The 17,295-nt window shown below is 35.9% G+C and overlaps 1 protein-coding gene across 2 annotated transcripts in view; it reads right to left on the bottom strand.

The window, feature by feature from the left end:
- Window positions 1-17,295, bottom strand: part of LRRC7 (leucine rich repeat containing 7) — a 483,504-nt gene that overhangs the window by 52,126 nt on the left and 414,083 nt on the right. For both annotated transcript variants that reach the window (XM_024565449.3, XM_024565450.3), the window contains one exon: window positions 16,791-16,910. In XM_024565449.3, the coding sequence (XP_024421217.3) occupies window positions 16,791-16,910 (120 nt within the window). The remainder of the gene's footprint in view (window positions 1-16,790; window positions 16,911-17,295) is intronic.

Below are 17,295 nucleotides of genomic sequence, written 5' to 3'. Positions count from 1 at the left end.
TTAGCCACCATACAGAAAAAAGCTCAACATTGCTACCATCCCGTAGATCACCTAGAGAACATTCTACCTGACAGCAGCATAATACACATTTTCTTCAAGTTCCTACAGATTATTTGCTCATTTCTTTCTTCTAATTTAATCTTTCTTATATTTTTTTCCATTACCATTTAGTCCCTTTATACCCACCTCCCCCAGCAATCACCACACTGTTGTCCACGTCCATGAGTCCTTTTTCCTTTTTGCTCAATCCCTCCACCCCCAACCCTCCACTCCCACTAGCTGTCATCTGTTCTTTGTCTATGAATCCTACAGAATATTTCCTTAGATAGACCATATCCTGAACTGGAAAACAAATGTAAACAAATTTAAACAATTGAAATCACACAGAATGTGTTCTCCAACCACAATGGAATCAAACTAGAAATTAATGATAGAAGGATAAAATAAAAATATGCAAACACTGGGAAACTAAACAACACAGTTTTAAATAACCCTTGGGTCAAAGAAGAAAGTCTCAAGGGAAATAACATAATACATTAAACTTAATGTAAATTAAAATACAACAACAAAATTTGTGTAACATAGCTAAAGCAGTGCTGCAAGGAAAATTAATAGGACTAAATTAATAGCACTAAATGCATATAATAAAAGAAGAGAAGCCTCAAATCAATAATTAAAATCTGTCAAGGTTGGAATCTCTAATGAAAAAACTCCCAGGAAAGCTATCTCCAGGCCCAGAACTCTATGAAATATTTAAATAAGAATTAACACCAATTTTATACACTCTTCCAAATAATAGAAGAGGAAGGGGCACATCCCAGTGTATTTTATAAAACCAGTGGTATTATCCCAATAATAGCAGATAAGGACAGAAACAAAAGAAGAAAGTAAAAGAAAACTATACAGCAATACCATTTATGAATATAAATATAAAAATTTTTAATAAAATATTGGCAAATAGAATTCAGCAATATATAAAAAGAATTATACACCATAACCAAGTGGTGTTTATTTCAGTAATACAAAGCATGTTCAATATTTGAAAACCAACAAATGCACTGAACCATATTAATGGACTACAGAAAAAAATCATGTGATCATATCGATGGAAGCAGAGTGTATTTGACAAAATTCACTATCCATTTGTGATAAAAACTCAGAAATATAGAAATGGAGAGCTTCCTTAATTTAATAAAATATTTACAAAAAACTAAGATCTAACTTAAAACTTATGTGAAAAAAATGAATGTTTCTTCCCTAAGATCAAGAACAAGGAATGGATGTCTGCACTCACAACTCTTATGCAGCATAATGCTGGAAGTTCTAGTCAGTAGAATAAGGCAAGAGAAGGAAATAAAAGGCATACAGATGGAGAGGAAGAAATCAAATGTCCTTATCTACAGATTACACAATTGTCTACATAGAGCACCCTAAAGATTCAGCAAAAATTATCCTAGAAAAAGTGAATTCAGTAAGGTCACAAGATATAAGAGCAAGAGTATTTATGTATGTTATCAGTAAACATGCAGACACTGAAATTTAAATGCAATACCATGCACAGGCACTCAGGACAAGTAAAATACTTGGGCATAAATCAAACAAAGCTTGTACAAGATTTATATGCTGAAAACCACACAATGCTGAAGAAAGATATCAAAGATTTAAATAAATGAAGAGACATATTTATGGATGGGAAGACTTAACACAGTAAAAAATGTAAATTCTCTTCAAATTGATACACAAGTTTAACAAATTCCAATCAAACCCCCATAAAGATGCTTTATATTTATAAATAATATTATTCTAAACTTTATATTGAATGACAATGTAGCTAGAATAGCTACACAATTTTGAAAAAGAAGAATAAGGTGAGAAGAATCAGCCTGATTTCAAGATTGTTATGTGTGGTATTGGCAGAAGGACAGCTAGACAAATGGAATGGACCGGGGAACCCATAAATAGGACCACAAGAAAAAGGCCAAATGATTTTTTGGCAAAGGTGCAAAAGCAATTCAGTGGATGAAAGACAGTCTTTTCCACAAATGATGCTGGCACAACCGTTTGCAATCCGTAGGCAAAATAAATGAACCTTGACCTATGTCACATCTTACATGAAAATTAACTCAAAATAGACCATAGATTTAAATGTAAAATGTTAGGAGGATGAAAAAACAAGCTGCAGAGTTTGAGAAAATATTAGCAAACTACACATTTGACAAAGGATAGTATCTAGAATATATGTAAAAGCCCTCAAAACCTGACAGTAAGAAATCACCTTTAACTGGGACATAATCAACAAAAGAAAAAAGCAAAAAAAATATAACCAGAGACATTGAAATTAAGAACAATGTAACAATAGCCAGAGGGGAGTGGGGAGGGGATAGTGGGGAGAGGGGTCTATAGGAGCTACTATAAAGGACACAAGGACAAAATCAAGGGGGCGGGTAGAGGTGGGGGAGGGAGGTGGGACTGGCTGGGGTGGGGTGGAGGGATGGGGAGAAAAATGCAGACAACTGTAACTGAATAAAAATAAATTAATTTAAAAAAAGAAATTAAACAATTCATTTAGAATAATGGTCAAAAGACATGAAGAGCTATTTCACCCAAGGGGATATATACAAAGGGCAGCAAATAAGCACATGAAAAGACTTTTAACATTGTTATATATTCAAGAAATACAAATGAAAATCCCAATGAGATATTACCATACACCAGAACGACTAAGATAAAGCATTGGAACAACAAATGCTGACAAGGATCAGAAATTGGATCACTCATAGTCTGCTAAAGGAAATGTAAAATGGTAGAATGACTCTGGAAAAATATTTGGCAGTTCCTTAAAAATTACTAAACATGCAAGTACCATATGATCCAGCAATTACATTACTGGGCATTTATCCTGTCCATGAATTTTTAGAGTAAAATTTTTTGTAACAGCCCCAAACTTGAATTCTAGGTTTCCTTAAATGGGTGAGTGGATAAAAAAATTGTGATACATCCATACCTTAGAATACTAATCAACAAGAAAAAAGAAGAAACTACGGATACACAAAAACCTGGATGACTCTCCAGAGAAGTGTGCCGAGTAAAAAAAAAAAAAGCCAATCACAAAAGGTTACTGGATGACATTGTAAAATTCTATTTGTATGACATTCTTGAAATCACAAAATTATAGAAGTGAAGGGTTATAGAAATGCCAGGAGTTAATTTAAAAATTTAATAGAGGCAGTACAGATAACACAGTCTTTGGTGTCAAATGAATCTGGGTTTTATTCTTCGTTCTGTCACCTTTTAGTTATGCAATCTATGCAAGTTAACAAAGCCCTTTGCTTATCATATGAAAACTGTAGATAATAAGTGCTTCACAGAATATTATGAGGATTAAAACAGATAATGTAATACATTGAGCATATTACTGGTCCATAGTAAGTACTCAATAATGGCAATGAAAATAAAAAGTTCTTATCTGCTGAGTAAAGGTCTGACTGTCCTTTAGCCATAGCAATAAATAACCACCCATTAGAACTTGTTTTAAACTTGTAATTAATCAACGACAGGTTGCTTTAGAGAGGCATCTGAAAGTTAGGCATTCAGCAACAGTCTCACTCAAGTAACCATGTTTCCCTAGTTCAAGGTCAATGAACTCCTAAATATTCCAACTTCGGAAAATAGCCATACCTGAACTCCATGTTTCCCCTAAATTCTAGCTTACTCAGAGACACTGTGCCTTACAAGTAATTTGTTAGCATGCAGTAAATCGTGGACTTGTTTCAGATTTTGTGAAGTGGCTTTTTTTTTTTGAGAGAGAGAGAGAGATGGCAACTCATACACAATTTTTTTAAGAAATGAATTCTGCCATAAGTAGAATTGAGATGACTTACTCTTCACTAATATGGCTACCGTTTTAGTTTGCTGTGATTCACCTTCATTTTTCCCCCCAGATACCTCCATCCCCATCGTTGCATATGTTTTCAGGACAATTGTCCAAGTGAAGAGTATAGCCTGGGTTCGTGTAAAAGTAACTCAAAAGAGATGCTAATTTATGACCTTGGTCTCATTAGCAATCTGTTGTTAGGAACAAAGCTAAATAAAGCTTTTTGCTTGTTGATAACTTACACATTTTTACCTAAAATAATAAATACCATAGGAGCTACCATTATTTAAACACCTATGTGATAGGTGCTGCAATAAATGTTCAGAGCCACTCTACAAGCATATGCCTCACTGTCCCAGGGGAGACACTGAACGGCAGAGTTTAATGTACTCAAGGGCCATTCAATGAAAAGTGAAAGCTCACAGCTTCTCCTGCACTCCTGTTGAAAAGAAATAAAAAGTAGGATCTTAAGAAATAAGAAAAAACATTGAGTAACATTTTTTCTGCAGCTTAGTACATAGTTTAGTTTTTCTGTATTAGTATAATTATTTTGCAGGGCCTACTTCAATATTCGGTGGAGTTTTATCACTTTCACAAGAGGCTTTGGTGACAGGACTTAGGTTATTTTGTGGAAAATGGAGATCGCCAAACAGGAAAGAGCAGTAACGGTCTTAGAGGACATAATCAGGAAGTTGGATGCCCTGAATTTCTGAGGAACAAAATTAATAAAGGGAACTAAGTTCAGTAGGGTAGAATGATCTGTAAGTAGGCTCCTGATCTTATTCCTTCTGAGATTCGTAAAGGAAAATAAAGAACCTGTCAATATTTCAGATTAAAGAAAACAAAAGCTTGGAAAACAAGCCCTTTTAGAAATATGTAAAACATTTGATTTGTGTAGGTCACAGAAAATCAGCTGAAGAATGACTCAAAAATTCTTTTAAAATGTATGACGGGTGCCAGGGCTCCTCTCTCTTTTGAGCCGTGAAACATGAGAAACAACACCATGTTGTGCCAAAAAGTACTAGCTAAATATACAAGCAAATATATTTCTTATATAGAGGATTATTTCCTATTGCAACAGGGCTATACTACAATGTTTTCGGACTTTTTTGGGTTGTACAGGGTGGGTGGGATATACTATGCTTGTAGCACAACACAGTGGTTAGAGCAGGCTGTAGAACCGGACACACTGGGCTCCAATCTTGTGTTCCTCAGTCTTGCGTGCGTTCTTGTGAAGAGGATGAGACCGGGTGTACGTGAGGCATATTTACAGTGCCAAGTGTGAATTGTACAGGTTGTTTTATGACTCCAACAACCATATGACTGAGCTTATTTTTTTCTTCTTATTTTATTTGTATTTAGTGAGGGTAGTTTTGATGCCAAACATCTGTCTCTCCCATTTAGGCATAGAGGACAGATGAATAGTACATGGAAGGGAGCCCTGAAGTTTGAAAGAGAGGGACAGGAAGATGTTCTCTCATCTGCCCTGGGGACTCGGTGACCCTTTATCTACTGGCACAGTGCAGTATTTGGGAGGGGGGCATTTAAAATATTTGCTGGTTTTGTCTTCAAAAGTAAAATACTGATGATATATTCCAGTGCCTCAAAGAACAGGTAGAAAAGTGAGGCAGTGAGGTTTTCCCTTCAGCACATATGCTTTAGGGTGGCAGCTGGCTGATATGTGCAGACAGTTACTCTGGCTTATTGAATCTCTATGAGCTCCATCCTCTATGATTAGATGTCAACTTCTAAAGCATAGATGTGGAATTAGAAATTAGTAACCAATAGGAAAAAAGTGGAGGATCCATAATCGAAAATGGCAAAATTAGATATAGTCTACACTTTTCACCCTACAATTTGTTCTGTGCTGATGCTGACTTTAAACTTTCTTAAGATAAAATAAAAAGAAAGATATTAACAATAATAATAAAAGCCTGACAATTATTTCTTTCACCCATAAGACTTCTAAGAACCATAGATAATAGAGTAAGTCAGATACAAATCAAGTGGCAGGAAATGGAATCTTATCATTTTGACATCCTCTGTGGCAACTGTTTGGCAACAATCCTCGATCATATGCCAGTTGTCACGTTGTTGAACTCTTCATATTACATACTCAATCACAGACATTTTTATGGCCTTGGACTAGTGCTGCAGTTTTTCTTGCTTTTAGATTTCTTCCAAAATGAAGATAGTATAAATGTGATTGAGTTATCTCAATTTTCTGAAGTACAATAGTTTTAAGGAATACCTATGTCAAGAATTGATGGAATAAGTCATTTTAATCTGACACGCTTTCTATTGCTTTCGCTTGTGGCATGTTTTTATTCTACCTCTGACTTAATAGCCTTTTGATAGACATTGTTTAGGTTTGCACTTTTATTAAGGATATAATTTAGAGCCAGTCTGGATAGGAACAGTTTCCAGGTTCATGACGGTGAAGTTCTTCGCTCCTGGAGAGAGCTGTGTTGCTGCACTGTTGGTGGCAGATAAAGGAACGTGCTTCGTTAGTTAAATAATTAATGTTGTATTAAGTAGAAAATTCAATTAAAAAGTGACTATAAAACTAACCAATATTTTCTTCAGCTGTCACAGAGAGCTTTATGTTAGAGAAGAATTTTTCCATTTACATTTCCACAACCTCCTATCTGCATTATCTTTGAGAACAAACTTAATTATATAATAAAATAAAGTTTAAAAATATCTGTAAGTTCAATAATACTAAAATCAATGGATTAAAAATGCATCATTCCAGATGTTCAGATTAATAAAATGAGTGTTTGAAATGGATCATTAAATAGAGGAAATTATTTCATTGATTTCTTCAGACCCCCCTTCCCGATTCAGCTACTCTTACTAAGTACTTGAAACTGACTCTGAAGGGTCCCATTTTCATGAAATTTTTAACTTCCTATAGGCCATGTCCTCTTGCTTCGGCAATTATTTTTTGTTTAACAAGCAAGCCTTATATACATTTAGCCTTCTTTCTCTTATGTCAATAATTTGTAGTTATGGGAGGCATTAAATCTAATAGGATGCATTCATTCTTATTTCCCTAACATAGCAAAAGACAAGGCTGCAAAGATTTATTGGAAAAGGCAACATGATAACAAATCAATAACCTATGTTTTAAAAAGAGTACAATTAATAATCTGAGTTACAGTTCTGATACTGGTAACATGAAAGGAATGTAACTTGAAATTCTAAAGACTAGATCTGAGTCCTTAATTTATAATTCCTATAATTGTTCTTTAGATTGTTCTATACATTTTAACTTGTATAACCACAGATAGTGCATTTTTATTCTGTTCTGAAACAATACCGTTATTTATTCTATAAAGACCCTGTTGAAGCTAGCCTAGTATAGACAGAGGCATATATTTGTTAGGCAGGGAAAATTTGTGGGTGTCTTAATATAGTCACTAAATATAAGCATGAGAAATTTCAAAGAGCCTCTAAAAGGTGTTTGGTAGACGACTAACAATGTCATCAATAATTGATGCTTAGCATGAAAATCACAGAAGATATGACTTTCACCTACGTACCTCTCCTACTCCTAAACCCTCCTAACCTGAAGGGGTATTTGTGATGATGGGCATGTTCACCTCTCATGCAACTGATGTCATTGAAACTGTTGCTTAAAACTCCTTTTCTCAACCTAATGGGAAAATTAAGGAGTGGATACTTAACAATTCACACGAATAATCACTTTCAGATTGTTTCTGGATACCTCCAAGGGAAGTAGAGTTGCATTAATGTAGATCTAGAGTCATTTTCGAAGTCCTGCTGGGGAGACACGTTCTTTTTTAATTGAGCACATCTGCTATCTTCCCACTCTTCCACCCTCTTTTTAAAACTTATGTCCCCTGAAAAAAGTGGCTTTTGTTTAAGAGAAAAAACTCTGCAGATATTTGTGTAAGAAATGTCCCTCTGGGGACAACAGATTATGCTAAAAGATTTTTTGTTTACCTATGGTGGCATAGGTAAACACAGCTTGTATCTTTGCACAACCACATCAAAATTACAACTAAAATATAGAATAACCATCACTCAGAACCATTAGAAATCAAGTTGAATGGAAGTCTGACAACTACGGAATTAAAGAAACCACATCCATCCAGACTGAGAGAGAGGAAGGGAGAGAGACAAACACTGACATGAAAGAGAAGCATCAGTTGTGCTGGCACCGGAGATGGAACCCACAACTTAGAATCATCAGAATCGAGCTGTATGGAAGTGTGACAACCAAGGAATTAAAAAAGCCACATTCATCCAGACGGGTCTGAGCAGTGGAGGAATGGAGATTGGAGATGCAGAAACATGGAATGGATGGTCCCACACTAACCTGTGGTGGCTAAAGATTGGGAGGGATAACTCAGGAGCGAGTGATCCCAGCGCCTCACCATACCACCCAGCCCAGGGTTCCAATTGCAGGAACGTAAGTCCCCCTAACTTCTGGCTATGAAAACCAGTGGAAGTTGGGGTGGCAGAAGAAACTGCAGAATTCTCAGGCCTCTCCTCCAAAAGGGCCTGTCAGCTGATTTCTCAAAAGAAATTTTTCCAGCAAGAAGAGACCGGCAAGAAATATTCAAAGTGATAAAAGCAAGGGCCTACAACCTAGATTACACCACCTGGAAAAGCTATTACTTAGAATCGAAGGGCAGATAAAGTGCTTCCCAGGCAAGGTAAAGCTAAGGGAGCTCATCATCGCCAAGCCAATAGTATATGAAATGTTAAAGGAACTTATTTAAGAAAAAGATCAAAACTATCAACATTAAAATAGCAATAAATTCACAACTATCAACAATTGAATCTAAAAAAACAAACTAAGCAAACAAGCAGAACAGAAACAAAATCACAGATATGGAAATCATTTGGAGGGTTATCAGTTGGGAGAGGGAAGGGGGAGAATAGGGGAAAAGGTGCAGGGATTAAGAAGTACAAATTGGTAGGTTCAGAATAAACAGGGGGATGTTAAGAACATTATAGAAAATGGAATAGCCAAAGAACTTATATGCATGACCCATGGACATGAACTAAGGGAGTGATTGCCAGAGAGAATGGGGGGTACTGGGTGGAGGGGGGAAAGGGGGGAAATTGGGGTAAGTGTAATAAATAATCAATAAAATATCTAAATAAAAAATAAAAATCTATAATTGTATGACTTCATCAAATCTTCCTTTTCACTGATTCATTTCTTGTTTTTGGGGGCAAAACTCACTAACAGTGAATATGTTTGTCTGCTACTTCTTCCTGAAGCTCTGAATCTTCTGGAGAACATGTCAGTACCGTGGATATCAGGGCAGTGCTTGTGTTGCTCAATACGAAGTGCTAAGTGATACCAACGTGAGTGGGGGTGATGTGAAGAGGATGGGGAAGCAAGCAGAGTCTCCACCTGTCCCCTGACTAAGAAAGATCTCTTTCCTAATGTTCAGAAAAATGTTTGCATTCAAGATGACTCAGGATAAAGGATTCCAATCTGTTTTTGAATTTCATTGATGGCCCAGTCTAGCAGAAGAAAAATTGACTCTAACCAGAGTAAAATTTGCTCCTATCGGTGGGGAAAAATGACACATAGGGAAGAGAATCAGAGAAGAGGGACCCTGGATTGTGCTTGGCATCACTCCCAGTGATAGAGAAGATTGTTCTCATTTGCTTATGGACTGCAAACTCGAGGCATCACTCCTAGGGGTTCTTCTCTGGTAATAACGCATATTGCTTTGGGAGGAAAAAAATACAAAGCCTTAGGCAAAAGCTAACTACCTGACATATTTCCTTCTACACAAAAGGGGAGTTTAGCTATGGCGCTGAAAATCAAAATCACTTTTTACTCAATTTTACTTTAAATTACAACAGAGATTCTTGACTTTGATGTTGTTGATGGAAATAAGAAGCATTTCTATTTTGCTCTTATCTCTTATACATAAGGTTTACCCAGTTGATTTTCATATCTGCTTCTTCTACATCTTGACTTGCTCAATTATAGCCTCAATATTTACTCTACTTTCTGCCATCCCAACATTTTTCAATATTTACATTTTCACCTCTGTTTCTTATCCATTCCAGACTTTCCTCTATTCCTACGTAAGTGAGCTATATCCACTCTCCCCTCCACCTCTGGTGTAAGGGATTCCAAAAGCACTATGGCACAGTCCCAGTTAAATCACAAAACCCAAGAAATGTAGCTATTTTTTAAAAATTAAAAACATATTTATTAATTTTAGAGAACGAGGAAGGGAGAGAGGGAGGGGAAGAAAGAAACATTAGTGTGGGAGAGAAACATTGATTGGTTGCTGTCTATATGATCCCTGACCAGGGATCGCACCTAGAGCCTGGGTATGTACCTGACCAGGAATTGAACCCCCAACACTTTGTGTATGGGATGGCTCTCCAACCGACTGAGCCACACAGGCCAGGGCTGTCACTATTTTTATTCCAGTTCCGCAAATATTACTGATAGCAATATTTGTTTATAATGACAAGAGGTTTTGAGAAAACTTGTCTTCTATGACTAAAACTTGATTATATTTAGATAAAAATTTTACAGCATAAAAATAAAATGCTTTCTAAAAATTATTAAATGTATAGGTTAAGCTGATTTTTAAATATAGTACCTTTATACATTTACTCATTTAAAAATTGCTTCAGTTTATTTTTACTCCCTGGAAAGTTCTGCAATAGACTGGCTTTTGTTTCCAAGTGAAAAATCAATTCCAGAAGTAATTTGATTCAGCTGTTCTAAAACAGAAACAATGACATGGTCATATAGTCAATAGCAAAGCAAATTAAGATTTTCAAAAGATATTTTAGGCCTTATCCTCCTAAATATGTACAAAAACAAATAGCAAAATGCATTATACTGAGGAATATGACAAATGCCAAAATTAAAATAAGGAATGAATACTCTTTTCAAGAAACTTAAAAATTAAAAAAAAAATTCTTAATATGGTTTTAAAAAGCAAAACTTCCAATTTGGGGGCATGTGAAAGAAAGAATAAAAAGAACATGAAAATGACCAAAAACACATATAATTTCTTTTCACTTCCCCTGGTGAGTTCCTGGGCATACCTCAGAGATTTCAAGCAACTGGCAATCCCTGAGCACTGAATGGCTCAGCTGGAATTGTCGATGTAAGAAAATTACGGGCAAATTCAGCCTAAGGGGCAAGTTAGTGAGCCAAGACTAAATGAGTTGCATTTTTCATACTTTCCCTTCAACTGTGTCCCTCCTGATGCTGACCCTTGACACCCGTCTTTATTATCCTCACTGCTCTTAAGCTGGAATCGCAGACATTTGAGGAGAAGAGTCATGCTAAAGAGCCAATGCTGAAAGACACCTTTGCATGTCCAGTCTCTATCTTTAAAAGAATTTTCAGATTTACTCTTCCCAGATGGGAAATATTTGGTTTCATTTGATTTACTATGTCACTTTAGCTTTTTTGCTGCAGTGGTTTTCTGCTCCAACATTTTAACATATCCTCAAAACACTACCCTTCAATTTTAAATCTCAGATATATTTAACCTATTTAAGACTCTCAAAAGACTTTTAAAAGAGTTTGTTGTCGTTTCAGAATAAGGAAAAAACAGCCTTTTCACTCCTATGGAGGATTCTATCAAATTATATGATTTCTGACTTTCATTTTTATTTTATACTATAAACTTTATTCACTTTTCTGTTACATATGGGAGCATAATCTAAAATATTTAGCCACCTGTGTGATCTTGGCAAGTAACCTAACCTAAACTTGAAGTCTCTGAGAAAACCTCAACACAGTCTTTTCTTTTATAAGATGGGTAAGAACAGTACAGTTTACCTAATATGGTGGTTGTGAGGATTAGAAGAAGAATGCATTTAGCACAATGCCTGGCAGAAAGTGATGTTTAATACATGGTACAGAATAGCCGGTACCATGGCGACTCCGGCATTATCCAATAGACTGCAGCAGCGAAGGTAGGGGTGTGGTAGGGCCCTGAAGTACACATACTCCTTCTGAAAGCACTGGTTTTCTGCTATTGCAAGGATGTAATAGCAGCTCTTAAAGTGCTCAAGTAGTACCGCCTGGGATTCAGGGGGAGATTTACATAGCCGTGACCTGTTCTTCTAGCAGTGATTCCCAGGCTTTTTCAATAAATGGAAATCAGAATCTAAAATTTGGGAAACTGACACAAGATAAAGTTTAAAAAACTACCACCTTCTATTACAACTTAAAAAAAAGAAAAGTCATGATTTAACACGCTTGACATTTTGCCATGGATTAGCCACTCTGTTACACAGGCCTATGACAGATACAGGAGCAAAAAAATTCTTTCTGATAAATGCTTTTACCTCTAATTATTATTTTATGTCTCAGTCTCTGGATCCACAGCTTGGAGAGTGTCTACGTTTGTTCTACTGTAGTGCTTGCAGTACACTAGTCATAGCCATGAGTATGACCAATATTAGTTAAACCAAAGAGCTATGATAGCCAGAACGGAAAGCCGCAAGTTCAATCAAAGCCTCTCCACAAAGGATTTACCATGGCACCTCTGCAGTGTCACAGTAGTTTCTGATCACAGCAGGATCACGGTCCTAGTACTCCGTAGTAGAAATATCACAGGAGTAGCATACTAGTATCTCTCGGCACCGAGATAACGATTCAAAAAATCTGCAGAGACTTTGAGAAAGAGACCGAAATGAGGTGCCGGCTAAGACTTCTTCATCACTCATTCTCCTTGGAGTCCCCATTCCACTTGTAGTTCAATTTCTAATTTTCTCCTCTTGTCCTGTCTAGCCTAATGGCTACTCACTTCACGACAACTCCAAGAGTAATGTTGATTTAAAAAAATTCATTATAGAATAATATAAACCCAATGAATAACAGTACAATTTTCACACCTATTTTGGTAAATCCTGGAGCCCAGGCAAATAATCCCATTAGCATTTTCATTTCCTTAGGTTAATTCTCACTGAATATTAACTTGATATATTTAATAAATATATAATAAAAAACTAAACTTGAATATTTAACACATTCTTTATTCTCTCTGCTCTCTGTGGTAGACATATTTATTTCTAAATTCTAAAATCTCAGAACTATAACACGGGGTAGTCAGAAAATGCTTATTATGATAATAGGAAGAATTCGCAAATGAGTTTATACATGAAAGACATGATAAAATTGTAGATATTTCTCATTTGATGAGAAGTATAGACGGTTAATAAAGTTTTCAGAAAGATTAATTATTCTAAACTTTAACCAGATTCACTAGCCCACAAATGCTTAATCAACATAGGTTTGCATGGGGTTCTAAAAACCCATAAAGAAGCAAAAAAATGATCATCATGACTTGTATTGATGAAATGATTAAACATAATATTATGGGCTCTGAAAGTAGATTTCATGTAAAACGGATGTATGGATGCGCAATGCAAACACTGCTTAGTTCCATCTCGAGTATTAGTAATAAATGAATGAATGAGGCTTTTCCTTTTGGGGACAATTACAATCGTCCTCTGCAGCCCTGCACGCGCACATACATGGTTTCCTCCTGTGATCAGGCAGCCTGACTTAGGCTGTGACAGGTACTCCTTTAATTTAACTGATGAAACAGCCATCAGTTTCGTCCTCTCCTCTATCCTCATAAAGAAGCAGATTTCCTTCCTTTTCTGTCTGAGATTTTCAATCTCCTCTTTGCCGAAGGTTTCTTCCCATCAGTCTTTAAATACGATCAAGTGTTTGCCATCTTAAAAATCCCCTTCCAGCTTTCACTGTAATTCTCTCCTTTCATTCAAAAGGATACTGCTTTCTTGAGTTTTCTATTTACTCTGTACTGAGGGGAACCAATTTTAGGATAAAGCCAATAGTATAAATGGAAGATGAGGAGGGAAAAATCCTGTTTAAAATTATATAACTGAAAATGAAATCTGAGCCTTACCCTACATTTTTACTGCTTCTTGTATTAGCTGTTTCCTTAATATTCAAGGCTGTATCCCTTGAATTTTTTATAACTTGCAATGAAAAGAACCCTACTGAAAAAATTTTAGTTATTCCTTCTCTCTTCTGAACATGTAAGGACATCTCTTACATATTGGAGCTCCGTGGAGTTCTATGCCATCCATCTGTCTTACTCATGGCTCAGTGTGATGATTGTGAAGTTTGTATTTCCAGCTAAGAGTTCTCTCCTGAACTTTAGGTAAATGAATACAAATATCCACTAAGCATTTCCTCTTAGATGCCCCAACAATACAACAGATCAGCACATTAAAACGTAAGCCCCCCTCCCTCCTCCACTTCCACTTATTACTCTTTTTCTATTTCCTATCTGGGTGCATATCATCACTCACTTGCCCCAGTTAGGAACCTGGGTATCAACCTTGGAGCTGTCATTTATCTCTTAGGCCCTATGTAGTCTAAGAATATATTGAATCTACACATTTCTCTCTACCACCCATTGCTGCCACCTACTCTCCCCCAGATTACAATAGAAGTTTCTTAACTGGTTCAATTTCCTCTAGTCTCTCTCCTCTCTAATTCATTCTCTGAAAAGCTATCAGTGCTCTTTAAAGGGAAATTAAATCACGTCTTTGCCCTATTTAAAATAGTTCAATGTTTCCCTTCCCATTTCCTTCACAATAAAACGCAGCATGATTTGGCTTATGCTTATCCCTCCAGCTTTATTTTATACCACTCTTCTTCCATAACTTCTTTGAGCTGCTTTATTAAATGGGTACCCTCACAGCACTGTATCCATCTTCGCAGCAGTAATCGCACTGTATTACAGCTATCTGCAGCACTGAGTATCGCTCAATAGGCAGGGTAATGACGTGCAATGCCTAAATACCAAGGTGTTAACAATTATTTTGGGTGAATGATTATACATATATGTACATATACATATATGTGTATGTGTGTGTGTGTGTATATGTATGGCACTGAAATCATCATCAAGGGTAAAGTTTACAAAGAAAGTGTGTGATTAGGTAGTGTATATGTAAGTTATGAAGCACAAGCATAATTATAAAATGAACACTCAACTTAAGAACTAGAGCGTAAGAAGCACAATTCAACCTAAGAAATAGAATAGTACCAATAATACCAGCTTCCTCCCTCCTCCTACCCCCAGCTTCCCTTTTAGAGATAACGGTACTCCTATTTTTTGTTAACCATCCCCTTATAAAAGTAGTTTTCCCACTCCTGTACTTTATGTCTAAACAATATATTTTAATTATGCTTATTATTGAGATTTATAAATATGGTATTTTGGATGTGTACCATCTTCTGAAACTCATTTTTCATTTAAATCACATTTTTAAAATTTATACAAATTATCATAAATATATTTAACTAATTTCCATGGCTGTAAAATATTCCTTTGTGTGAATAACAGAATTTATGCACATAATTTCATGGTGGTAGACATTGTGTTTTTCCAATGCTCTGCTATTCTAAACATTACAAGTATCCTGAATGACATGTACAGGAGTTTTTCTAGGAAAATATCTTATGAAGGAAATTGTTGGGATGGAGGGTATGTGCATGTTTAGCTTTATAAGATAATTTGTTACCAAAGTGATTTTGCTTTTTATTCCCACAAGCCAGTGTAAAAAAGTTTCAATTGCTCTTATATTTGCAAACAACTTCAATTTTTCAGACTTAATTTTTCCAAGTCTAGCAAGTATAAAATAGCATCTTTTTTTGCATTTTCTTGATTAAAAGATTCAGTTTTTTAAAAAATTATTTTATTGTTGTTCAAGCACAGTTGTCTGCATTTACCCCCCTCCACTCCCCCCCACCCCAGCCATCCTCACCTCCCTCCCCTGATTCTATCTCCCTTGTTTTGTCCATGTGTCCTTTATGTCCTTTGTTTTGTCCTTAAAACCCTTCACCTCTTCCCCCCCATTATCCCCTCCCACCTCCCCTCTGGTTACAATTTTTAAAAATATTTACTGTATTATATGTCTTTTCTTATTGATTTGTAGGAGGTTAAAAAATATATTATGGTATTCCAGAGACATTGAAATTAAGAGCAATGTAACAATAGCCAGAGGGGAGTGGGGAGGGGACAGTGGGGAGAGGGGTTTTCAGGAACTACTATAAAGGACACATGGACAAAATCAAGGGGGAGGGTGGAGGTGGGGGAGGGAGGTGGGTTTGGCTGGGGTGGGGTGGAGGGATGGGGAGAAAATGCAGACAATTGTAATTGAATAACAATAAAAATTTTAAAAAATAAAATAAAATAAAATTTTAGTCAGCAAAAAAAAAATTCTGGAAAACTAATGTCTTGTCCCTCATATACCTTGCAATTATCTTCTCTCAGAGTATTTTTTACGCTCTTTATGACAACTTGTAGTCTTCTAATTACCTACATAGCACCCAGCCTACTTCATTAGACTAACAGATCCTAGAGGTAAGACACTATATCTTACTAATTTTTATCCCCCAGGACCTAGCAACTGCTCAAAACATAGTGCTACTGGACTCACTAAATGTTTGTTAAATAAATGACTACTGGGTCAATGCATGGCTACAACTTTAGAAATGCAAATCTTTTTGTAGTCAAATTTCATTTTATGCAAATTGGCTACTACACCATAATGCCAAAGCCAAGAGAGTCAGAAGTATATGTCACACACCTTCCTGTACTTGTTGTACTTGCACTTCAAAGATGGGTGTCAGGCACTAGCAGTAGGTGCTAGTCTCTGCAGAGAGGCAGCGAGAATGTTGTTTGTACATATTTACTACCAGCTCTGAACATTTGGCAATGTTCATTTTTCATCCTTTTCAATGCACTTACAGTTAACCAGTCTTCTCATAGTGAGAGAATATTTAGCCTAAATTTATCACAGAATTAGAAATGATGTTAAGGTGTACATTATGGATTACATATTATAATGGATGTGTAAGGTCATGGTTTGTCATTAACTTAAAATTGGTTACCTTTTTAGTAATGGTGTCCGGAGGTACATCCCGCCTCCCAAGAGGATAAGGATTCCATTGGCCGCTCGGAGACACATCTTCTTGTCCATTGTCTAAAATGTTGCTTTGCTGGGACGGGGTCTATTGCAAAAATGGGATGGCATTCTTTAGTGATGTGATCAAAGTTTATCATAGCTTTCTGAAAAGAGTCCCTAATGATTATGATAAAAATAATTTTAATCACAGAAAAACATATATGCTGAACTGAAAGTATTATTATACACTTTTTACTCAGTAAAAAATTTTAAATTGACAGCTTTTTGGAAGCAGTGAGAAATTCAACTAAAATAACAATCTTGGAATTATTAATTGAATTTTAAAGAAAAGTTTAGATTATTTACAGTACCCGAATAAAAGAAGTCATAATAAAATTAATCAAGTGATAAAAACCACATTTAAAACTTGCTCATTTTTTAGTGTGATATTACCACTTAGAATATAAGTAAAAACCATACAAACACAGTAT

The sequence above is a fragment of the Desmodus rotundus genome, chromosome 3 (assembly GCF_022682495.2).
Source record: "Desmodus rotundus isolate HL8 chromosome 3, HLdesRot8A.1, whole genome shotgun sequence".
Classification (NCBI taxonomy): domain Eukaryota; kingdom Metazoa; phylum Chordata; class Mammalia; order Chiroptera; family Phyllostomidae; genus Desmodus; species Desmodus rotundus.
Note: the sequence above shows the minus strand (reverse complement) of the source record. Positions and strands in the feature narration are given on the sequence as shown.